We start from the raw sequence: 23,651 nt of genomic DNA, 5'->3' as shown, positions 1-23,651 counted from the left end.
AAAACAAGTCTTGGTGAGATGCTGCTACCACATATTATTTCCACATATTATTTCCAAACACTGTATGATCAAGTCTGTCTAAATGCCGTCATTGTAAATTACATTTTTGTCACAGTAGTTGCCCTTTAAAGCCACAGTCTCTTGTCATTTCTGTCTTTATGCCTGACGTCACTGTCTGCCATCTCACCTGTTGATACCATGAAACCATGCTGTCATCGTATTTAAAATAATTAATACAAGTAATTAACTAATTCGTACTTTAACATGATTAGTTTCCCACTATGAGAACTGACAGAATCTGTATTAATCCATGTTCTACCTGACTTTGAACGAACAAAAATGAAGTCTGGCTTACCTGACAGTTTCCAGCCAACTCACGCCAAACAGGTATAGTCTTCCTGTTTGGTGAGTGTGTGTATGTGTGTGTGCGTGTTTGCACAAGAGAGGCTTAGCTGGTTTCCTTGGCAGTGGAAACATACAGTATGTAAATACAGCCAGTGGCTCCACCTCCTGAGTTTAACAAGGTAAAGAGAGGGAGGAAGACAAAGAGAAAAAGTGGAGGGAAGATGGTGATAGTGATGTGTTTGCATTGAGATAGACGCTGATCTGACATCTAGTGGCTGAACAAGGTAGGGAAAACACTGATTAACTCAGAGGAATGTGTTGCTTACAAAGTGGAACACGCTCCTGTTTGAGCAGGGGGTGACACAGGGTGAGAGACGGAGAGAGAGAGAGAGAGAGAGTAAGGTCAGGACACAAGCAGGGGTCTGTCTAATCTGGCCCTCCCCCTCCTCATCCCCCATCCTGTTTACCTGCTTGAAGGGTTTGAAAGGAGCTCTGTGTGCGTGTGTGTGTCTGTGTGTGTGCGTGTGTGTGTGGTGTGTGTGTGTGTGTGCGTGTCTGTGCGCAAGGAAGGGGGGTAGGGAGAGTAGATAAAAGGGACTGCCATCACTACACCTCCTTCTCAGAGCAGCAAAGGGGAGCAAAAAGACGTTCACAGGGCTTTAAACAAAGTCGTTTGGATCAGTAGGTGCATTCACATACAGACATGCCTTGCAAACTCTGGCTTGCTTTTTCTGTGTGGCTTTTACTGCCAACCTCTGATGCTGGAAGACAGATGCCTAAACTCTCTGACAAGAAACTCTGCGCTGACTCTGAATGCAGCCGTAAGTAGCACACTCACCATCCTCTTTTTGCTGTTAGTGATTGCTGTGCTTTAGTAGTTAACTGTGTGGTGATCATGTTATGATATACGCTGTAGGTAAAGGAGTTGAAATGATAACAGAAAGGTAGACCCTTTAAATTTGAATAATGAAATGTTGTAAAATTATGCCTCTCTTCATTCCCCAACTCTGACCGTACATGCACGTCATTCTCCCTCTTTCATTCCTGCACAGACCCTATCTTGATAGCTCGTGCGCTGCAGGATTACTACCCTGGAGACTGCAGGTTCATCCCCATCAGACAGGGGCAGCTCGTCTATGTTTATGCAATGCTGAAGGACAGAGGGAACCTCTTCTGGGCCGGCAGTGTGAGTGAAAAATTAAAAAGTGATAATAACCCCTTGTTTGACATGCCTCTTCACCATAAAGCCTTACATAGGACTTGATGCAGCTTTGTTGCAGGTCATGAAGACGTGACATATCCACGTGCTGCACTCACATTCACCTCTGAAAAGTTATGTTGTCAAGAATTTTTGTCTATATTGTCTATTTTCAGGTACAGGACTCTTATTACGGACAACAGGAGGCTCGCGTTGGCCACTTTCCCAGCAGTGTAGTGGAGGAGACACACGCTCTCATGCCAGCCAGCACTGAAGTCAAGACGACTGTGAGTGAAGGCATACAAATATTCACGTACACACACGTGCATAACGCAATGCGTTCTCCTTACCATATACTTCTTATTTCCAGAAATGGGACTTCTACTGTTACTGAACTGGCCATCACCAACGAAGAGAATGACCTTCTTGTCAACAAAATTACAAGATAATTAAAATATGTAGGCTTGCATATCCGCACTGCGGATTTAGGGAGATATGGGCTACAGGTCTACTAGATTGTAATCAGATTTAAACACGGGCACTTTCAGAAATTAGGATATCAAACTCCAGACCCCTATCGTCTGTTTTATTGATTGATAGAAGTCTTCTAGCCTGCACTATCTGTTCTCTGTTTTGCAGATATTTCAAGTATTTTTTTTGTCAGTGTGAAATATAATGTTTTACGAAGAAAAAAAAAGTGAATTGTGTCTTCTTTTGATTCCTGCATACTACAGCTACTATTTTGTGTCGTGATTATGTGTCACAAAACGAATTTTTGGCAACAAGCTATCAGCTACATCCAACACTAAAACAAATGGCAGTATTAATGCAGAAAATTAAATGAAGATACTTGCAACTTTTGTGTGACTGTTGGATGAGTCTAGACCTGACAAAATACAAATAAAAACCTCTCTGAGCTAATTAAACAAGAAAACTGCCTGATTTATCACCTTCTTATCTCCAGATATACTGTGTGTGGTCTGAAATGAAAGCAGGAAGACACTGAATATAAAAAAACACACAAAACAGGCCTATAAATGTTATGTTTCATCATTTATTCTATTTGTTGTTTTCTGTGTTAATATGCCAGGGGGTTGTTACCAATATGAAAGAATAATAGAGCTGTAATCTTGCATCTACAAGCACATGTGTACTAATTCTCTTATGAAACTCTCTCTCTCTCGCTCTCTCTCACACACACACACAAACACGCATACACACTTTCCATAGCAGCTCAGAGGCCATGCTCCCCAGTGGAAAGGAGCCCAGTGATATAAAAGCTGTCCGTCTCCAAACATGAGTTCTCTCCTTATCCACTCCTCCCCCTCCCCCTGCTCATTCACCCTCACACACCTGGTCCCAAGTCCTTCGGTAGCTTTTTGTGAACACACAACTAAAAATGACTGCATATGCCTCCAGAGAACTCCCTCCTCCGAATACATACAGGAACCAACACCATCCAACACGTAAACAAAGCACAGCTGTCATCTTATTCATACCCACCCAGACAGTACTGTGTACTGTAGATACAACAATGTTAACATTTTTTTGTCTGGTATCACCTTAGGAGGGCAAATTTGAGGATAAGTCTTTACCTCTAAAACAAATATCTGCTGCAAGCTAGTTTGTGATTAAAAGTACCCAACATGTTCAATTAACAACGGCTCACAATTTTGTCACTTACAGGGGCCAGTACAAATATTATATAACATTCAAATGACTGCTGATTGGAAAGTAAATGACTCAAATTCAAAATATGATTATATCTTAAACATGCCTTTCACATACATGGTGGTGGCAAATATCTTTGGCACAGAGGTATGGTTTTAGGAGTAGTTTTGCAGATTTGTGACTCTTAGGAGCTTATTATCCTGCACTGTTAGACATATTAGTCTGTGAATTTAAAGCACCATTGTCTTTCAGAAATATACGAGTAATAGTGAGTTAGGAGTTAGATACTGGTTTATTAGAAGGCACTTGCCCTTGTAGATGTCTAGATATTGTATGCATGCTCTTCTGAAACAGCATGTACTGAACTGTAACAGGTTAAATATAAAAACAGGCAGTAGTTTAGGTTAGTAGTGAAACAGGGTCAGCGGGATCAGATTCTGCTCTAGATTTTCTGTTTCGCTGTTCCATCTTCACTGGCTATGGGAATGCTGCGCTCTGGGCCAGGAGTTGACCGAGGTGCTGTGATTGTCAGCACACCATCCGATGACAGACTGGAGGTGACGTCAGCACACGACACGGTGGGGGGAAGCTTGTACTTCCTCAGAAACTCTCTTGACACAAAGCCATGGTCGTCCTGGAAACAGAATTAGCCAGTATATCAGTCAGGTGTCACCAAATTATTGATTATTTCTGTAGATCTCTACAGTGCCTCTGACCTGTCTTTCTTCATGTTTGCCGTGTATTGTGATGAACTCGTCACTGACATTGACAGACAGCTCATCGGGTGAGAAATGCTTCACATCCAGATAAATGACGTAGCGATCCTTTTCCATGCGCATCTGTACAGACAACAAACCTGTTAGGAACAGCACTGGGATATTTTGTTGCATGCCTGCAGCTTGGAGTCGGCTGGGCACAAAAACACACAATAGCTTGTTACCTCTAAATTATAGAGACCTTTGGCATTTTTGCCTCAGTAATGTAATGTACAAATCTGACAAATTAAACATTTCTGACGGCCTGTCACATAATTCTACGAGTTACAGTATATTAGTTATTATTACTGATGTTAGGGTTAATAGTTTTAGAAGTGATGCTGGTAATACATGGCCAGTTAGCAGTCAAGTTGTGGGTATTTCACATTTGACAAGGACACAAGTGAATTTCACTTTACCTCACTGTGTCCATTGTCGGGCCAGTTGAACCAGCGCATGAATGAAGGGCGCATCCAGGGGAAGGACCAGGAGAAAGGCCAAATAAGTGGCCAATCAGTGAGAGGTTCTGCCAAGGACATGTCAGAGAGTCGATGTGGGAAGGCACGGCGGTACCAGGGATACTGGATGGGGATGTCCATGATGAGATTCCAGAAAAACGATGGATGTGAAGGAGGTTGACTCTTGGTCTTACTGGGTCTGAGATGTGTGCTGCTGTGCTCTCCTGCGGCACATTTATAGGCCTTTCCCTCCCCTCCCACCCCGAATCTGTCTCTGCGTCCCCCTCCCCTCCATATCCCCCCACCCCATGCACTCTTGCATAGTGACCCTGCCAACAGGCTGATCTTTCTGGAACAATGATGTCAACTGTTTATCCCTCCATTGCCCTCATTGTTTCATCTGTCTGACTGTGACTGGTTGTCTCTCCCTTTTTCTCTATAACTCTGTGTCTTTGTCTCTCCCTTCTCCCGGTCATGAGTGGACTCTGGCTAGGAATACTGCTGATGCCCCTATGCTTATTCCCCAGGAAATGCTCCCGTCTGGATCTGTGTGTGTGTGTGTGTGTGTTTGTTTGAGGAATAGCTGCCAGAGCATTAGCCTGCTGTGCTCCGAGTGCCAGAAGCTTTAGGTTTGTGAGCGGAGTGGAAGTGTGGTTGAATGGGAAATGATGAGTTTGTATGGGACAGAATTAGGTGACACTCTAAGCGTGTATAATTTTGCTATGAGCTCAGATGTAAAATATGAAGTCCTCTCCAACTGTGCAATAGTTGCTCCAACCAAATTACTATTTCTTTCAGTCTCTGCTTTATCCTCCAAGTCATTTTGTGTCCAGTGTAGGAGAATGACAAACATTAAATTTGTGTTATCTGCAAGCACTTAGATTTTACAGAAACCGTCATGCAACATTTGGGAAAAGTGGCATCCTCTCCTTCCTAATCACCAAGCCGTACTTACACATCTCATCTTTACTTTCTAATACTGAGAACCAGGACACCATCCAATATAAATCATGAATTGAGTTTTTCATCATCATCAACAAATTGTGCAGCATAACCATCCAGTATTAATGTATGGTTACTGTGCTGTCATTTGGAAAGGCCAAGATGAGTGTGGTGACAGAGGAAAAAACTCTGCATCACTGCAAGGTGCAAAAACCAGCACAACTATGTAACAATTACAGGATAATACAATAGTGAATGCTAAAACAATGTGAACAAGTAAGAGTCAGTCAGTGAAGGGCCTTACTACTGTCTATTAAACAGCAATAGGCTATCTGTCTGAAGTTTGCTATCATTAGCCAAGGCACCATTGAAAAGAAAGGCAAACATGGTCATGCTTTTTTTTCTGACCACTGAATTGTCTATACTCTGCTTGAGGGACTTAAGGTAATAAAATTTGTTTACATTTTTTTAAACAAGTTCATAGTTTTGACTTTTTTCAAGTGTCTAGCCATATGATTTTGTGTTTCTGGGTGTTTATGTGGTGGCTGATTGTTCTCCTTAAAATGTGACTCTGTCAGGGGAGTTGCAGGAGATGGACCCAAACGCAAAACAAAACAGCCAGAATGAACTGAACAATGTCTCTTTAAATAAAGATCCAGGCATGCAGGCACAGCAAAACAGAACAAAACCAAACAGAACAGAGCAGAGAAAAACTGAACAATACAGAACAAAGGATCCAACAAGACAGAACTGAAAAACAGGACTGAAACACTAACTGAACTAAGGAGGAGATGAGGTGCAGGTGGGGAGACGGGCAGAGAAACTCAAGTTAGAGGAATGAGGAGATGAAACAGAAGAATGGGAAAGAGGCTGGGGAAAACACTGGGAAAAGGGTAGGGCTAACGAGGATGATCCAGGGCAAGTGTGGAGGGAAAAGTAGAACAGACACAGGAAGAAAAACCCAGAGCAGCAGAAAACCAAGAAACCAGAAAACACAATCCTCCTCATAATTAACTGACATACATAAACCCGTCCAAGGATATACACAAATAAATACACAAGTACACTATAACTTGCAAACTCATTCACAATTTCATACTAATGGAGTTCTTCTTACTTGGCACACAGAAGCTGTAAATTATTAAAATCTACAGAAACAAATGTTAACAAACTCGTTTTTTATGTGTTTAGGATAAGTTAAAGAGAAACCAGCCATTGAACAGACACTTGTCAGTGTCTGGATAAAAATATCTGCTAAATGCTGCATTTTTTAAGTCTAACTCTTCTCACTAATTACAACTAAAATGCGTGGGTGAATCACAGTTTAATAGTTTAACAACAGTTTAACATACTTGTACCTTTGGTGAAGCGTTTGTTATTGTTACGTTACTTCCTGTCTCCTCAGCGTCGTTACCATGGTGACGTGATTTGCCCCCAGTAGTACTTTGAGTAGTTTGTTGTTGGATTTGAAAGTGGTTAGCTTACAGTAAAAGGAATTACAGTTGTGACCCAAGAAATGGACTTTCCAGCTTCATATTACGGGAAACTTGACAAAAGGAACCCAGTTATTTCAGCTTTTGAACGAGACATTAACTCGTTTATAACGATGATGAGACGTGTAGCGTCCTCCACCAGCCAAGACAACAGCTCGTATGCTAAAGGGTAACGTTGACTGCCTGTTAATTTAGCTGGTTTAGTTAGCTAGCTTAGCTTTATTCTCTGAGAATTTTACAGTCATTTTACTAGTATAATCCTGCTAACATGATGCTTGTCCTGGGGCCCAAGATGTCTTAAACCCCACAGTCCCATCATAACAAAGACCAAGGAGTTTGTTTGTGATTGTAAACTACTGGAGGGAATCCATTCCTGGCCAAATGTGCAAGAAGAATCTGTAAATTTTGTTTTCTGAATGATTATCATCAGGGCACGAAATTAGCACCAGCCAAATGCTGGTAAAATATGCAAGTGGCTGGTAGATTTGCTTCACTCACCAGCCAAAAAACAAAAAAGTTAATTTTGCACTCTGATTATCATTCGAGTTGATGGCAAAGGGTGCTTGATAGTCAAAGAGCCAAACTATAGGAGAATAGGTGCTCCAATTTTGGAATAGATTTTAGATCAATTTAGTGTCCTCTTGTCTGTTTGGTTATTATCAGTTTTAACAGTAGGCTGTTTTTAACTTCTGATTTTGATTTGGAAGGATTAAAATCCTGCTGGAGATATGGAGAAACTACAAACATCGACTGCCTTCAAAGTTGTACGAGGAGCGCATGTTGCAGATTGCAGATTTTCTCTGTGGAATTAAGGTAATTCACAGAAGCCTAGATATTACTGTAGTTATCCAGTTATTGAGTGGCATTTCTTTAAACACTGCTTATTTCTTTTTACAAGAACATTTTGTCTGCAACATATTCAGGGTGGTGAAACATCAAATGAAGCTACTGCCAAATGCTTTAAGTAGCCTACAAATTTTGGTAGTTAATATCATATTGTGATACATTTCATCACTCTTTGAGATGGAAAAGAGCAGTTCTATTGGTTGTTGAGACTATACAAGGTGTCCGGGTTATTCTGCACAAACAACCTCCTTTCCCTTAATGTGGTCTGCTATCTCATTTCTCACCCTTCCTTGCCTCTCTGCTCTCCTCAAAATTCATCTGTGGATTACTGTTTAAGTTCTGGTCCCATTATTAGCCAATTTCGTTTTTTACTGCTGCAAAACATGATGTAGCAATTGGCCAAGGTGTCCTCTGCACAAGACACATTCACAGCCATTATTAAGCTTTTTTTGCCTCTCCTCTTTGTCTGTAGTTGTACCAGCTGGCTCTGTGGCAGGGCTACGGTCTCCACCTGCAGCAGTTCAGCTCCGTGAATATAACTGACATCACGGATGTGGACCACTTCATGGCCTGCTTCTTCCCTGAAGGTTTTGATACAGACCACGATACCCTTGACATGAAGGTATTTGATGTATGCGTGATGTATTTATACCTGTTCAAGGTCCGAATGAAGTGGAAAGCATGCTATGCTCGCTGTGTTTTGTTGTTTTATATTACTAAAGTTGTCAAATGATACTTTGAGATGTTTGTACCTGAACACTATATACAGTGTTTATATATTTATATGTATATAATGTATGTTTGTGTCTGTGTCTGTGTGTGTAGATCCTTGCAATGCATGGCTGTGTGCTGTGTATATTTGAGCAGGAGAAAAGGCACAGCATCCTCAGCCAGAAGGGACTCTGTAAACTGCTGCAAGTGCTGAACTTCATCAGGATCATGATGCAGGCTTTTCAGCAACATGAGCACCTCTGTTGGCAAATATATAATGGTATATTATTACAAGTTACATCTTTTTTTTCAGTGATTGCTTCTTGTCCAACAGAAATTTACAGCAGAACACATCGATTAGTCAGTCGATTAGTCACACTAAGTGTGAGACAGGACTAGAGGAGAATTTGAGCATGTGCCCACAAGGGAGGGTGTGTGAGGTTATCCACTGGCTAGATTAACTTTGTGAACAAAGCCAGTGTTCACAAACCCTACCATTCCCAGAAATATTTCAGCACTTTGGTGAGGGCTGAATAGCGTCACCTAAGTAGTGACGATTTCTCAGTTTTAAGTAAGAAGATGTGCAATTGTATTGTATTTGATATTGCATTTGATATTATATTGTAGGCCTAACATCCTACCATATGTTTTTCTTTTTTTCTTTCTTTACCAGGTTCGTTACACATTTACAACATCTGCCGTTACCTGATGACAATGAACTGTAGTGCACAGGTACTTGTATATAAAATAGAGCTTTTAAATTCAATTAGATTTTGCAGATTAGGCATCTTACAAACAGCCTTTTCAAAAGATTGCTTTTTTCCATGTCTGGTGCACTCTAATGGGAGAGATGAGAAATGGTATGTGACAGAGGTTGTGAATTAGACTGGAACTCATCTTGTGTTTTATAATGACTATTGATCATTGAGGCATTGGGAGATCTGTAAAAACATAATTTTTCTACGCTTTTGGTTGGTGTCTTTACCATCCCTCTGGTGTGTAAGTGTGGTGATTCAGAATGACAACCCCTAAAAGTGAGTGGTACTTTTACTCAATGAATGATGTGACATAATCAGCAATTAGTTCAACTCATAATGTAGATATAATGCCTGTGTTACTCTTTATAATCCTGTCCAGGCACTGGAGTACCTCGTGTGGGCAAGCATCAGTTTAGAGCTGTCCATCCCTCTGATGACTGCAAAGTATCTGCCATGGATTGTTACACTCCACTGTGCTGTCTGCCACTGTTACTATGACAACCAGGCTACAGTTCAGGCAGAGGTGAAACACACACGTCATCTACATCCAGACACCTACAAACACATAATGTCTGTGATGTCAAAAAATAGGCTGATCTAATGAGTCAGAAATACCAACAGTCACCTGTCGTTGATCTATCTGCAGTTTTCTGTTAGCCAGCCAGCCAGGCAGCAGTCTATTTGGTGTTAATTTGCCCATGAGAAGATTACTTAAGACTTATATAATAAGATTCTGCTTTGATGTTTATCTATCATCTGTTGTATTGAGATTTCACTGTTCTCAACACAGGTCAAATCATTTATTTCTCATGTTTTGCTTTCAGTGTACAAAAATAAAAAATACTGGTGACATGTTTATTATGTACAGACATGTATGGAAATTTTGTATGAAATTGAATCATCATATTGACTTCACATAGAAAAATGTCTTAAACTGAATTATTCTGAAATTCCTACAACCCATTTGCGGGTTTGTTTGCTTTCAGGAATTTGCCAGGAGAGCCCTTGGAAAAATCAACGACCTTGTAGAGCTGGAGCAGCAGAGCGGAGTTCCTGCCACCAGAGAGACTCAGAGAGCTTTAAAAGAAGCCTCTATCAAGGCAAGAGATTCCTCTCATCAAAATATACCTTCAATACTACTACTGTGATAAAGTATGACAGATCATTCACACTTCCCAGTGACAATGTGTTTCACTGTCAGCAGAAGAAAACATAAAAATAATGCAAGGAACAAATATGTAAATATAAAACCGTGCCAGTCTACATATTTAATCAATTCAACTGCCATTTGCAGTTCAATCTACACTGTTCAAGTATGAGAAGCTCATGCCTTTTCAGCAAACATTAATTCTGCATTCATTACATTTTTCAGTATCTAAGACTACAGCAATTTCACAAATAATAGCCACTACTATACAGTATGTATGAATACGCACACTAAAGATGTATGGACTTTGTTGTGGCTTTCTGTAAAGGTAAAGAGTAAAGAGAAGTAAAGAGTTTTTTGTTTGTCCTCACAATGTTGATGCACTCTTCTTTGGTTTATGAAATGCTGATTCAGGGATTTCTTTTTTCAGCTGGCTGCCATGATGTTCAAGCGGGCGGTGTTTGAGGCCAGAAAGAGACCCAAACACATGTTCAGAATCAAAACCAAAAGCACCCTGAAAGACATACCTAATGTAACGAGAGCCACTTAAATGCTGTATCATTATTTCATACTTTAGTGTACTGTCATTTTAAAACGCATACTCAGTCAGTTAGTTAAATTGGTAAATAACCAGTTTTATAATTGTAAAGTTGCATTGCTGCTATATGCTGTGTATAACTACTATAATGCTCTACTTCTTAAGCCTTACTTAACTTGATTTATTATAATGGACTTATTAGAGTGGATTTATGTAATAATTGATTTTTTTTAAATGTTTTTGTTGTCGTTGATAATTAATTTAATTGTTACAACTTGTATTATAACTTATATTCTTGTAAATAATTGCTATTTACCACCTATAGTATGTTACTGTATGGAAACCACAGAGGTCTTTTAATTGTATATCAATACCAGTTGTGGCTGGCTCTTTGTGTTGGTGGTCAACTAATTTTTTGAGTTAATATAGTTCTTGTAACATTACCCAAAATTGTATACCTACCTGTACATACTGTAGGTGCCATGGCCTCGTAACACGACAGAACGCATGCTAATGAGCCTGTTTGACAGTAGCGCAGCACAGTTCTTGGGCATCTTGGAGGCACTCTGGGACAGCACCAAACGCCCATTGTACACAAGGGTGTCAGATGAACCAGAGGTGCAGGAGGTTGTCCTGGAACTCCTGTCAGCTGGCATCAGTATATTATCTGGTTAGTACATCAAACACATAACAGAACATACAGTTGCTGCAAGTGCTTTAGAATGCATAAAACATATTTAAGGTTAGGAATGCCCCATTTTTGTATTGAGTAATGTTTTATGTTCCTGTGTATTGAGGAGCGGCAAGTACAAGTGAGCAAAAGCATGAGGACCACTCATGCGTGTCTCTTAGTGTGCTGACACCAACATCCACTCTAATGGAGTTAGCCATTACAGGTTAGTCACAATTTTCCTTGCCCTCTTTCTTTTTTACTCATGATCAACATGCTGTTAATGATGTGTTGCAAGGTGTTTGTTTTGTACAGCGGTTTGGAAATCGGTGGGTGTTACAGTAATGTGTTCTGTTGTGTTTCTAGGAGAAAACAAAGTATCCTTCATGTCTGCAGTGAGGTTCATTAAGCTTTTGTTTCAGTACAAGCAGCCAGATGCATTCACTGAACTCGCTGGAGAGATGCTGCAGGTTTTGTCTGTGAGTAGCACACAAGCATCCGTTGTAATTCCCATTCATAAGAAAAGGAGAATACATTCTATTTCTAGCCATTCTCACTTGTTGTCTTTCTAATTTGAGGTTAATGTGTACTGTGTATCTGAATGATCTGAGGTGTGAGTGTCTCTTTGTGCCTCTGTCAGGATGTGGGGGATCATTCATACAGGAAGGTAGAAATGGAGCTCGCTTTGCTTGTCAGCTTCAACAGTCTGCAGTCCTCCCAGAGGAGCCGTCCTAGAGAGGACAGCATCGTTGATGGTAGTAATAATAAAATTGTGCTACATATGGACTGATTTAGATCTTGAGGCATCTAAACCTTTATTTAATTAAATGGGTTCATAGAAACAGGATTTTGTCCACAAAGGATTGTCGTAAACCATTTATTGCTGTTGCCCAGACATTGATTCTTGAACAGCCTTCTTGCTTTTTTTCCTTGATTCTGTTTGGTTACTTTCAAGGAGAAAATAGTTTAAATGAGCGAAATGATGAGGGCCACTATTTATTATTTCACTTTGTTGCCAAGCTGCTATCAAGTTTATCACTTTGAATTATAATGTGGTCGTGTTGTTTGATGTTTCCAACAGACAGACACAAGTCTTCATTCTCAATGAGTGATGAGTTCATTGGCCTGGTAGACACCTTGCACAAGTCTGTTTGTGGCTCTGCTCCTGTAAGTTTCCAAGTTGTGTGTGTGTTGGAGTTTACTCTGTCAAGAATTAGGGTTCAAATTAAAGAGGTAGAGTTCAGAGGAGGATTTTAGTGTGTGTATTTACATACTGTATGTGTGTTTGTGTATGAGGTGCAACCAGATGGGGACCTGGTTTTGGAAGTTGTGTTATTTCTGTGGGGTAAGATGAAGGTGGTGATGCAGAGGGATCAGCTGCAAAACCCAGAGTTTACACACAACCTTGAGAAGGTTGATAATTACCACAAGGTATGTATTTAAAAAGGTAAATATTACTGAAGCTGTTTGCTTTTTCTGAGTGAACAGGAGCACATTATTTTCGAATAGAAAACTGCTACTTTTATCCTCTACAGTGAGTATAGATTTTTTTATAAATGCAATTTAGGAAGTTTAAGGTTGAGTGAACATTAATCGGGCAGAATAAAACATATAAATTACCTTATATTTAATTTTTTCACAGTATATTTAATGTATGCATCCAACTTATTTCTGTTCATGTGTATGCAGTATTATTATTTGAACATGTTTGCAGTGGGTTTGGTGTCTGTCTATGCTGTGCGAGGTGGCCTTTGACTGTGACCTAGCAACTGTTGACTGCATAATGACAGCAGAGATGATCCACACATTGGCCATACTGCTAGAGAGTGCAGCTGAACGCAGTAAACAAACACCAGGTGAGGGAGTTCTACCATTTGCCCAGCTTCAGTATCTTGGACAACTGAAATCATACATCTTTTATTCTGGATCTGATTATCCAGAGTCCAGTATTTGGGATCTGGTAAACTACCACCAAAGTCACACATACACACTTTTACGCACATAATTTATATATATACAATATTTTTCCAGCCATAGCTGTGACAACATTTTTATTCTCATGTCTTATGTCTAGCAGCTAGTGAAGCAGACGCTAATGGTGTGAAGCCAAGCTCTTTCACTCTTCTTGAGGTACGTGAATCGATGGACTGTCTATGCATTGCAGAAAATAAAAGTTCTGTATATTGTAAAAAGCATGCATGTTGTGACTTTTTGGGAAAGTTGAGGTGTTGCAAAATTAATTTGAATTTCTTTCAGTGGCAGAGACAGTAATTAGCATTTTGAAAATCAATGCTGTGTATTGAACTGATGGTTCATATCCTAAATCCATGTCCAATGTTGTAAATGTTGTATTATACACCTGGGATTGCTTATTGGTTAAATGATATAATATATGCAAGGTCATATGGATAAATATTCTTACTTCCATTAAGGAACTGTTAAGAAAGTATATTGCTCGTTTGATTAATATATGGCCTCTGGTGGCTTGTCGCTTGAGTATTGCAGTATTCTGTCTGAGGTTTTTCAAAAAGACTGCAAACAAAATGTCTTGTTCAATGTGTTTGTTTGCAGAGGTCGAAAACAGAGCTGCTACAGAAGGTGTGTGAGATGGTTAAGAGGGGTCTTGAAGCTCTGGCGAAGGGTGTAGCTACACTGATGCCCCAAGATTGCTCATCAATCACTGACTCTGCCTTCATGCAGGTAGGCAGTCAACCTGTCAAAGAGCTTGTTTAAAGTTAAGTTCACAGGAAATCAGTATGGATTGAGAAAATACAAAAAACAATTGAGTGTTGCTAAAACACATTTTCTTCTTTTTCTGATAGAAATTTAGTCCCATCCCCCCATTGACCTCCTCCCTACCTTCATCAGAAGAGGGAAATGGAGGAGATGAAACAAGTGAGAAGGAAAAAGAAGTTGAAACCAAGGCAGACTCAGATGTCAAAAGCTCAAGACACACTCAGTCCACATGTGTGTCCCTGCTGGCCGCAGACCTCCATCTTGAGCTAGACATCATCCACTGCAGGGCTTCCCTCAAGTTACTGCAGCTAAATGCAGGTCAGATTCATTGCCACATTGAAATGTCATCAGTGTTATTATGAATTATTATTTTGCCTTTATTAATTAGCCTTTTGTCTACATTGAGTTTGCATTGAGTTTGAACTGTTAATATTTATAGATATAGTCAGATTTCCGTATCTTGCTCTTGATGATTTACTAACAGAAGTTGAAATCTCTGACAATAAATCATGGTTAGTTAGTGTAAATGTTCTGAAAGAATATCAATAATAGATCCAAGTATGGTGAATTATCCTGAGATTTTGTCGGTTGTTCTAGTTGCCGAGTCTGATCTGTTGGATCGGATCAAGAAGAACAAGGTGTCCAAAGCTCTTTTCCTGATCCAGAAAGCCTTGCTGGTGTACAACAACATGGAACCAAATAAAAGCAGCAAAACCAAGATTCTGCTAGAGGTTACACAAACATTCACACTTTCTTAAACACATTCACAAATATGCATGTAATGTAAAAAAGAGGTGAGCTCTCAGGAAGTGTAATGAATATGGTTGTTCCATGTGCTCTTGCTAGGAGGCCTCCACCCTGATAGAGAAAGCAGAGGTAGAGGAGAGAAAACTGTATATGTCCACCATCCCTAAGACTCCAGCTGAAAATAAAGACAAAGAGTTGAAGGAGGAAAAAGAAAATTCTCCACCTCCCCCCATCCTACGCTCACGGACTGACCACTCCTTAACCTTTGCCCCAGCACCTTACCACATGGAGGAACAAGTGAGATTTTCTTTAATTCTTATTGCAAAGTTGTTTATCTAACCAGTAAATCACGCGTCACACCTTCTATACTTTTCATCTTTCTATTCATTTCCTTTCTACTTTCATTTCTTTCCAGGTGTGCTGGTACCAGCTCTGCGGTCGGGCAGCTGAGGGCATTAACCGGAAAGTCCGCCTTGGAGACTTCAGCCTGCCAGGAACTGGGAATTTGGTACAGTTTATCTCTTTCACAGAAGAGTATCTGATCTAGCACTTTTTGTCATCTTGTATGAGCTGGTGGGTGCCCGTGATATGAGGTCTGACTTTGTGTGTTTCCAGGTACCAGCAGTTTCTGGTGAGTGCGTGCTGAGGGTGGAGGGCCTGGAACCCAACCAGAAGTATGTGTTTGCTGTAGCAGCCTACAACAGCCAGGGCAAGCTACTCGGCAATTCCGCTGGAGGAACAACACTCCCACTGCTAGCATCCATGCCAACACCACTGCTCTCTACATGGGCTCACTTGGCACAGGTACACTACAAACACGTCCAACACCTCACTACTCTCCTCACTTGCTGGGACCATGTGCTTTTCCTGGCGCAAGCAAGATCATGGTTGTAGCTTTTTTTGACTCCATCCTCAGGTGGCATTTCAGACAGAGCAGTATGACGTTGCAAAGAGAGCCTGCAGGGAATTGTGGAGCCACTATACCTTCTCCGACCCCCACAGCTCACATGATAGACTTGCTACTACAGGGTGAGGAGGAAAATACATACAAATCAACACAATTAAAGTCAAGGCGTTTGTACATCCTTTCATTTGCTCATCTCATTTTACTCCATCCCCAATTACCATGCTGAAGGCTGCATATCCAGACCCTGCAACACTCCTCTCCTCTCCTGTGTCAGTTGTTCCTCACTTCCATCTTCATTGAGACAGAGATCAACATTCAGCAGGGATCGCTCTATTGTGACTCAAGCAGTGACAGTGGACTGTTTATCTGGGAACAGGTAATTGATTTGTGTAGAGAAGTGTTTGTCAGATAGTAGTCATTGTTAACTGCACAGTAAGTTTATGTCAGTTTTTTGCTTGTATTATAAGAACAAACTTTATATCTCTTAAACTGACATGAACATAAATATATTATATGTGCATGTGTGTGTGTATGCAGGAAGCCAGACTGGCAGAATGTGAACGAATGCTGGTGGCCATGGACCTGGCAATGTGGTTAAATGACAGCAGCGCTGCCTTGCAAGCTGTAGTAAGCTGTTACGGCCTTTTGGCCCCTCTAATCTTCCATCAGATCACTTGCGACCCTGTGGTACAGGTATGCAAAAAGTCTTAATTTTCTGTGTTTGTTTTGTTCACAGTGCAACATTATACAAACTGTAAATCATTCACTAGTAAATGTGTGTATTTGTGCCTGTCTTCTGTTGTTCAGGTGCTCACAAAATGCCTGACAGTTTTGGAGGAGAATTCAGCTCTTCTCAAACAAAAATGGGCAGGAAACACCTCAGAGTCTCTGATGCACATGATAGCCTGCATCACCTACTGTCTGTCTAAGGTGTGTATGCATGCGTATGTGTAAAATGTACACTGTTCTTACAGTAGATATTTCAGTGGTCTCCAGTGGTCACAAAATTGTTTGTGTGAACTACATGACAGAAATCAGCATCAAGTCTTGCTTTTATTGTTGGCAAAAACATGCTTCCAAAGAACACCATGAAAAATAATTTGCTCAAGATTTGTGGCATTACATTTAAGAACAAGTATAATACCATCAACATAACACTCACATTGTTGCAAATTACTATATTCTTAGCAAAAATTACTTTACTACATTTGACTACAATCTTTTTGGAACATTTTGATATGCATGTATTGAATTGTTCTTAATGTTCTCTGAATGTACCATAAATTTAACATTTTTTACATAGTACAACAGTACTTTGATTTTCATATTACATACTGTATTTGATGTTTAGCAGACACACTCATGCAGAGTGACATACAATGACAGCAACTATAGAATAACCTTTGATTCCCAGGTCACCCAAATGATGACCAACCAGATTTTTACATAATAATTTCTCATCCTCTTTCCTCCTTGGCCAGGCATTACGTGTGCTCAAGGAACCTCAGATGGCGTCTGCAGTGATGGACTGTGGTCGCACGCTGCTCCAGGACGTCTTTGATGCCCAACTGCAGATCAGTAGAGTTGCCAACAAAGCTGTGGGTGTAAGGCCCAGTGGAAAAGTGTAGATTTATTTAATGATTTATCTTCGCTCTTAGAATGACGGTAGATTATGAAATTAAATTAGTATGGTTACCAAATATAGTTTCAGAGTTTTGCAAATGACTATTGTATTATTAGATTATATTTTGATATTATAGAATTTTTAATATACACCGAGAGTAGAATATTTTGCTTCACAGTTCAAGTGTTTCTGTGTGTGCATGTGTGTAGTCTAAGACAGCAGATGCTGCTGCAATCAAGGATGAAATGAAGATAAGCCTTCAGCTGAAAGCACTGCATGGGAAGAACAAGAAAATGATCACATCTGAAGCAACTCTCTCTGCAGATAATGGTAATACACAAAAACACACTTTGGTTAGCTTATTCACCAAAACTAACACTGGCATGCAACACGTCTCTGTATGAATATTCAATTTAAGATATTTCATTCTATTTTCTTAGATGGCTAACTTGTTCTGTGAACAATGACTAGACCAATTCAAGCATAACAGATGTTACTGCTGTTACATGTACAGTACCAGTCAAAAGTTTGGACACCCGTTATTATTCCCAAATGTCTACACTGAATATTCTTTGTTTCTGTAGAGACTTCACGCCCACTGACTGGCTGTGAGGATCCTGCCATACTTTATGATCGAATGTCCAGCAGCACATTAAAGGACGCCTATCAAGATGGTAAGTGGCATGCATTCACTTACTTTTTTATGAATAATAAGTTCATTCATGCCTGTGTTTTTGTGTTGGTGTTCTTGACAGTAATGAAGCTCAGACGCAAGGCATATTTCATTGAGTTTGCGTCACTACTACTCCAGAGAACCATGGAAGAAGGCCACACAGACCTTGTGTTAAAGTGGGGGCACACCATATTTGAATTTCTTTCCAGGTATGCCTTTATTATACATCTAATTAAAAAAACATATAAATAAAATTGAAAATTTCAGCTTTAGTTTCAGAATCATTGTGTCGTTTCAATAATGGTAAAGTCAAAACATCAAACAATGTATTACTCTCCTCTTAGGTGTGGATCTTACTGCAGTTTGTCATTTACTTAATTATGGATATTAGCTGCCTATGCTAGTATAAGATAAAGACTTGACTGCATGTGAATGGTTCTCTCTTTGTCAGACGTGACGAGGGTATGGGACTGTCCACAAAATGTCTGGAGGGAAATGGTCACAGTAAAAGAAAGAGTCATGTTCAGACTCTGAAAGGAAATGAACCACCCCAGGTAAAAATACAATGTACAGAAATACACAACACATATAGTATGTAGGTACACAAGGACGTACAATATCCTGAACATCTGTCTCATATTGAGCATAAGTGCATGTGTGTTTTGCATGTCACTTTATGGATGATGGATGGATGAACGGGCAGCCTGCATTGGCATCTCCACAGCTTGCAGATGATGGACTTTGACCTTGCCAAATTTAAATGACCTTGAATGTACAGTATATATGAATGTATGTTGTTGTGTGCTTATGTGACACAGTTTGAAGAGATGCTGTTTATTAGATCCCTTAAACTATTACACACAAGTACACACAGAGAACCAGTCTTATTATGTGGAAGAAAGTGTTTTGGTTTCTGTTATTGTAAGGTTGTCCCAACCTACTGTGCAACCATACAGGCAACAAATTCTTTGTGGATTAAAAAAAAAGGAATGCACTATTACATTAAATATTAAATATTAAGAATTGTTTGTACCTTTGTCTTAAATACTGTTATAAATACTATAAATATTTTGTGCTGCTTTTTTAGCAGAACAAGAACACATCTTCTCATGATGATGTGAGAAAAAAACTAAAGCAGAAAATGCCACCCAGCATGCTTCAGAGAGTGAGAACTAACAGGTACAGTATGTGTGTGTGTGTGTGTGTGTGTGTGTGTGTGTGTGTGTATGTGTGTGTTATATGTGTGTCAGGGGTGTCTGTGTTTTTCTGTAATTACATGTGTGGGTTGATGGACTTCCTCTCCCTGTCTGTGAAGGGAGATGCATGCTGTGGAGAATTTGTTGACCTTGATGTCATCTGTGGTGCAACGCCACAAGAAGCAGTTTCAGCTCAGGAACATGTGCTCCGAGGAGAGAGTGTGGAAGTCACACCTCAACTACAGCATGGCTCAGGCACATTTAACAGTGCTTTACCAGGTCCTGGATCAGCTGCATGGAGGAGACCTGCAGCACAGGTTCGCACATAAGATACCAGCCACTTAAATTCACTTTTTCTGTGTTTTTCCGGGAACTATTGATTGGTTCCCATAACCATTAATTCATTTGTCTGTCATGTCACAGTTGTAACTAAATCTGCATTTAAAAGATGTGGACAGATATGGTATATACCAGTGTGTTCTGGTGTTTTCTAAATTACATTAACTGGCCCAAGACGTTGCTATGATCACATGTTAGCACTAAGAGACACATTTTGGCTGATTGTTTATATGGAGTAATTATTGTATGATTTGTTTTTAAAAATATGAGTTATTCTACATATACTGTGTATTCATGCCTATATGCCTACAATATTATATACTGTATGTTTTTTGTCTCAGGTACAGCCAGTTAAATCCCTTGTGTTTCTCTCTGGCCTACACTGGTGTCCTTGTGAAGCAAAGGAAGTCACAGCAACAACAGTCCTCTAAATGTGAGGTTGTCCCAGAGAGAGACTCCTCTCACTCCGGTCTTAGGGATTATGTGATGGCTGCACACAAAGACAGGAACAAAAAGGAGGGTGAGGGAAATGACACACATTCTGAAATATGTGAAGAAAAGTTATTATCTTGTCTGTCTTTCATCACTTGTCTTCTCCCTTTCTTTCAGAAGTTAGAGTTGATGACTCCGCCACAGATAAGAGGGAGAGGGAGGGAGAGGACTCCTCACAGTCTGTTGAACAGCAGGTTCAGATTCAGAAACGCACTTCTGCCTTGCTGCTGGACACACTTAACCACGCTGCTTCACATCTTCGAAGGGCCATGGTACCATACACACATACACAGGCATACACTCATGCACAAGTACACAAATACTGACATACAATATACATTTAGACTTGTTAACTGTAGGTATCATTGTATGAAAACCTGTCTCAGTGTGTTTATTCTGTTGTTCAGTCATAATCTGTACATATGTTCTGTATGTGCTGATTTTATTTTCTTAAATTGTGTGTACTTTATTGTATTGTATGTATCTATTATTAATCTTTTTCAGGTGTTGGCCCACCGTGGCAGCCACTGGACCACTCTGCAGACTGTGTGTCAGACTACGTGGGATCAAAGCTGCAGACTTGCTATATTAGTACAGAGAGCTGATCAGGTTAAACCTCCCTTCCTACTTACAACAGACCAGCTGCACACCACTTTCACCCCGCTACTTGTGCTGTCTACTGACCTAATCATGGACATGCTGAATAAGCTAGGGGTAAGTGCCACTTACAGTTATATGAACACAGATAGCTGTTTGTAAAAAACTCAACTCAAGACAAAAATATTCCAGACAAGACCTCTACATTGTAAAGTGTGTTGCAATCTATAGGCTGCCACTGATTGCTATGTTCACTAAAGTCTGCATCTTGTCATCTGCGTAAAAAAAAGTGAAAGATGACACAGTCCAGTTTTTTAGTTTCGTCTTTCTTTTTGTTGTCCCTTCTAGCTGTGGAGTTTGTATGACAGTGACTTCACTGAGGAGGAGCTAGAGTCAAGTCTCCACTTCTCAGCCTCATTGGATGACAGCACACGGGTGGACCTGCGTTGGGTCCGCACCTTGGTGTTGCACACTCTGGAGCGGCTCCATGACAGTGGCAAATGGGAAAATCTGGCCCACTTTGCCTTACTTTTCAACTCATACACACGGTGATAAGGAACATTTTTTATTTCTATAAAGCACTAATTATAGTGATATCATAAAACTACAGGGACAGCATGTATGTAATTATGAATAGGTTTAAATAGTAACATTCAAAAGAGACAGAGCTGAATAATGATGAGTGACAGGTTCATATCATTAAATGGAATTTAAGTTGGGCTTTTCAATTTTACGACTTTATTAGAGAAGAAAAGGAAAGAACAAAAAGATGCAGTTGGTATAAGAAGCCATGAAAAGACAGCACATACTCACATTAGTATAATATACAGAAATCATTCAAGACACATTAAATGAATCTCTCAGGTTAAGGACTTAAAATTGTCATATTTTGCTCATTAACCTGTCAGAAAATCAGACTGTAAATCTGTATCAAAGAGTCACGTAGGGCACTATTGCAGAGTACATGCCAAGTGTTGTGTGTATGTGTGTGTGAGTGCGTGTGTATGTCTATTGCAGGGAGCGTTATGCCTTGATAGTAACTCCCCTACTAGTCCATGCTCAGAGGAGGCTGCTTGAAAGGATTAGCTCTTTTGGAGGGCCTGCAGTTCCACAACCACACCATGCCAAGTCACAGAGGGCCAATGGCAAGGAGGTAGCACATACGTTCACACACAAACATGTTCAAGCAGTGTATGATTTTAGAAATAATAAATACTAAATTCCAAATCTTCCCAATCTGTATTTGTATAAATGTGGTGCTGCCTTTTCAGGTAACTTACAGGAGCTATGCAGGCTGCCAGCTGCTCAGCGGGTGGATCCCTCACACTGCACTGCAACCTTTGAGCCGCAAAAAAGCACCACTCACAAACCTTAATCCACAAGACTCAACTGAGCTTAAAGGTTTGAGCACCTAGTTTCAGATGTCAAATATCAAATAACATCAGAATGGTGGAAGATACTAGATGAAGAGAAATAATATGAGATATTATGGTATAAATTGAGCAAACTCAAATAGAGCAAAACATGCAAAGATCAAAGGGTGGGCGAGTGTGTTTATATGTATGTTTTCCGTGCATATATGTTCTCTGTATAAGGTGTAGAGATGCAGCACTCCATGTCCCTTGTGTGCGTTCCTCTGGATGTGGAAGACACACTGTGCTGTTACCGTCAAGCTCTTGAGAGAAGACCGCATTGTCTTCAGGTGTTCCAGAATAGCCGCTCATTACTGCTGCGGCTTCTAGCATACACACAGTCTTGTGAGTTCAGTGTCAATAGAGTGCACACACACACACACACACACACACACAAGTAGTGAGACAGTAACTGTTTGAAACTCACAATGTTTTCACTGTGTGTGTCTCTCTCCAGGCTTTGCAGCACAGCGGCACTGTCAGAGCAGAAGTCTCAGCCATTCTGCAAGCCTGGTTGATTTCAGTCCCATGGTTATGCCAACTCCAAACATCCAACCTCGCGATCTGATGGAGGAGGACTACAGTAGTCCAAATGCTCTCTACAGCCTCCCTGTCAGCCCTGACCATATGCCCACTGTCATTGCTGCATACTCCACATCAATTAGTAAGAACAAAAAATACAACCAAACTAAATGACAAGATAGTATGGAATATCTGGATGAAGTATTACTGTCAGGGATTCAAAGATCTTACTTTTCCTTCCTATCTCCATCCAACTTTTCTTCAGAGTATCTCCAAGCCAACAGCCACGACTCCCTCAGAGTTTTGGCACTGCATGAAATGGGAAACCTGCAGTTCTATAACGGAAACACACGGTAGGAAGTCTGTTTTACCTCCAGAGCATGTATGTGTGTGTTGAAGCAAGTCTACAGCCTGTTATTGTATGCATTTTTACCTTTAAATTATAGAGCAACAAACCAAGATAAACAGATGGAATTTCCTTACATTCTCACAATCTCTTTTATCTCCAGGGCAGCACACTCTTACTGGAGCAAAGCTGTAGATTCTGCCTTACAGAACTCAGGTGTGGTAGAGAAATGGGATGGTGTGTCCTTTGGTGGTGGCACCATGCAACAAACCCTGAAACAGGCTGGCATTTGGGGATGTCTGCAGGCTGCTGGGCTCACTGCTAAGATTGCACAGTAGGTTCCAGTGAGGTTCATCATTGATTTGATGTGCTTTTTTGTGTGTGTTGCATTCATACATATGACTATAAAACCCACTTTCTCCTGAGGGATGTGTTTTGATCTACAGGCATATCTTAACTTCTGATATCAGCCAGCGGACCAAATACTGTCTCTTGTCTGCTCACCTCTTTAAGGTAATACTTACAGGA

The 23,651-nt window shown here is 40.3% G+C and overlaps 3 protein-coding genes across 9 annotated transcripts in view; 2 read left to right on the top strand and 1 right to left on the bottom strand.

Moving 5' to 3' along the window:
- Positions 1-1,044: 1,044 nt before the first annotated feature.
- mia (MIA SH3 domain containing) lies at positions 1,045-2,472 on the top strand. The gene is made up of 4 exons (XM_044369580.1): positions 1,045-1,166; positions 1,398-1,531; positions 1,720-1,830; positions 1,914-2,472. Exons 1-4 carry the CDS (start codon positions 1,049-1,051, stop codon positions 1,935-1,937), a joined length of 387 nt encoding a protein of 128 aa, XP_044225515.1. The 5' UTR covers positions 1,045-1,048; the 3' UTR covers positions 1,938-2,472.
- A 105-nt stretch (positions 2,473-2,577) lies between these two features.
- On the bottom strand, positions 2,578-4,648 carry LOC122995496 (alpha-crystallin B chain-like). Its single transcript, XM_044370776.1, has 3 exons — positions 4,389-4,648; positions 3,931-4,053; positions 2,578-3,848 (listed from the first exon to the last, which is right to left on the bottom strand). The coding sequence occupies exons 1-3, from the start codon at positions 4,566-4,568 to the stop codon at positions 3,657-3,659; spliced, it is 495 nt and encodes a 164-aa protein (XP_044226711.1). The 5' UTR covers positions 4,569-4,648; the 3' UTR covers positions 2,578-3,656.
- Positions 4,649-6,766: 2,118 nt separating this feature from the next.
- LOC122995954 (cilia- and flagella-associated protein 54-like) overlaps positions 6,767-23,651 on the top strand; it is a 76,405-nt gene continuing 59,520 nt past the window's right edge. For 4 of the 7 annotated variants that reach the window (XM_044371416.1, XM_044371417.1, XM_044371418.1 and 1 more), the window contains exons 1-44: positions 6,767-7,031; positions 7,570-7,675; positions 8,181-8,330; positions 8,534-8,699; positions 9,093-9,151; positions 9,557-9,700; positions 10,164-10,277; positions 10,755-10,856; positions 11,340-11,532; positions 11,660-11,758; positions 11,899-12,011; positions 12,173-12,287; positions 12,614-12,699; positions 12,829-12,963; positions 13,247-13,388; positions 13,607-13,662; positions 14,104-14,232; positions 14,355-14,586; positions 14,866-14,999; positions 15,115-15,312; positions 15,431-15,523; positions 15,631-15,819; positions 15,932-16,044; positions 16,151-16,298; positions 16,460-16,615; positions 16,730-16,852; positions 17,404-17,526; positions 17,756-17,876; positions 18,131-18,220; positions 18,302-18,428; positions 18,671-18,773; positions 19,307-19,398; positions 19,535-19,732; positions 20,096-20,274; positions 20,364-20,518; positions 20,751-20,960; positions 21,192-21,391; positions 21,861-21,996; positions 22,115-22,244; positions 22,439-22,600; positions 22,713-22,919; positions 23,043-23,130; positions 23,287-23,457; positions 23,570-23,636. In XM_044371416.1, the coding sequence (XP_044227351.1) occupies positions 6,886-7,031; positions 7,570-7,675; positions 8,181-8,330; positions 8,534-8,699; positions 9,093-9,151; positions 9,557-9,700; positions 10,164-10,277; positions 10,755-10,856; positions 11,340-11,532; positions 11,660-11,758; positions 11,899-12,011; positions 12,173-12,287; positions 12,614-12,699; positions 12,829-12,963; positions 13,247-13,388; positions 13,607-13,662; positions 14,104-14,232; positions 14,355-14,586; positions 14,866-14,999; positions 15,115-15,312; positions 15,431-15,523; positions 15,631-15,819; positions 15,932-16,044; positions 16,151-16,298; positions 16,460-16,615; positions 16,730-16,852; positions 17,404-17,526; positions 17,756-17,876; positions 18,131-18,220; positions 18,302-18,428; positions 18,671-18,773; positions 19,307-19,398; positions 19,535-19,732; positions 20,096-20,274; positions 20,364-20,518; positions 20,751-20,960; positions 21,192-21,391; positions 21,861-21,996; positions 22,115-22,244; positions 22,439-22,600; positions 22,713-22,919; positions 23,043-23,130; positions 23,287-23,457; positions 23,570-23,636 (6,000 nt within the window). In that variant the 5' untranslated portion in view covers positions 6,767-6,885. The remainder of the gene's footprint in view (positions 7,032-7,569; positions 7,676-8,180; positions 8,331-8,533; positions 8,700-9,092; positions 9,152-9,556; positions 9,701-10,163; positions 10,278-10,754; positions 10,857-11,339; positions 11,533-11,659; positions 11,759-11,898; positions 12,012-12,172; positions 12,288-12,613; positions 12,700-12,828; positions 12,964-13,246; positions 13,389-13,606; positions 13,663-14,103; positions 14,233-14,354; positions 14,587-14,865; positions 15,000-15,114; positions 15,313-15,430; positions 15,524-15,630; positions 15,820-15,931; positions 16,045-16,150; positions 16,299-16,459; positions 16,616-16,729; positions 16,853-17,403; positions 17,527-17,755; positions 17,877-18,130; positions 18,221-18,301; positions 18,429-18,670; positions 18,774-19,306; positions 19,399-19,534; positions 19,733-20,095; positions 20,275-20,363; positions 20,519-20,750; positions 20,961-21,191; positions 21,392-21,860; positions 21,997-22,114; positions 22,245-22,438; positions 22,601-22,712; positions 22,920-23,042; positions 23,131-23,286; positions 23,458-23,569; positions 23,637-23,651) is intronic. The other 3 variants (XM_044371414.1, XM_044371415.1, XM_044371413.1) reach the window with 3 other exon arrangements.

This window comes from Thunnus albacares, chromosome 13 (assembly GCF_914725855.1).
Source record: "Thunnus albacares chromosome 13, fThuAlb1.1, whole genome shotgun sequence".
Lineage (NCBI taxonomy): Eukaryota > Metazoa > Chordata > Actinopteri > Scombriformes > Scombridae > Thunnus > Thunnus albacares.
Note: the sequence above shows the minus strand (reverse complement) of the source record. Positions and strands in the feature narration are given on the sequence as shown.

Bases quoted from the DNA above. Each gene is read 5' to 3' on its own strand.
- mia (XM_044369580.1), top strand. From the start codon at position 1,049: ATGCCTTGCAAACTCTGGCTTGCTTTTTCTGTGTGGCTTTTACTGCCA. The intron at 1,167-1,397 runs GTAAGTAGCACA...ATTCCTGCACAG, and splicing joins CGCTGACTCTGAATGCAGCC to ACCCTATCTTGATAGCTCGT. The intron at 1,831-1,913 runs GTGAGTGAAGGC...TCTTATTTCCAG, and splicing joins GCACTGAAGTCAAGACGACT to AAATGGGACTTCTACTGTTA.
- LOC122995496 (XM_044370776.1), bottom strand. From the start codon at position 4,568: ATGGACATCCCCATCCAGTATCCCTGGTACCGCCGTGCCTTCCCACAT. The intron at 4,054-4,388 runs GTAAAGTGAAAT...TTGTCTGTACAG, and splicing joins CCGACAATGGACACAGTGAG to ATGCGCATGGAAAAGGATCG. The intron at 3,849-3,930 runs GTCAGAGGCACT...TTCTGTTTCCAG, and splicing joins GCAAACATGAAGAAAGACAG to GACGACCATGGCTTTGTGTC.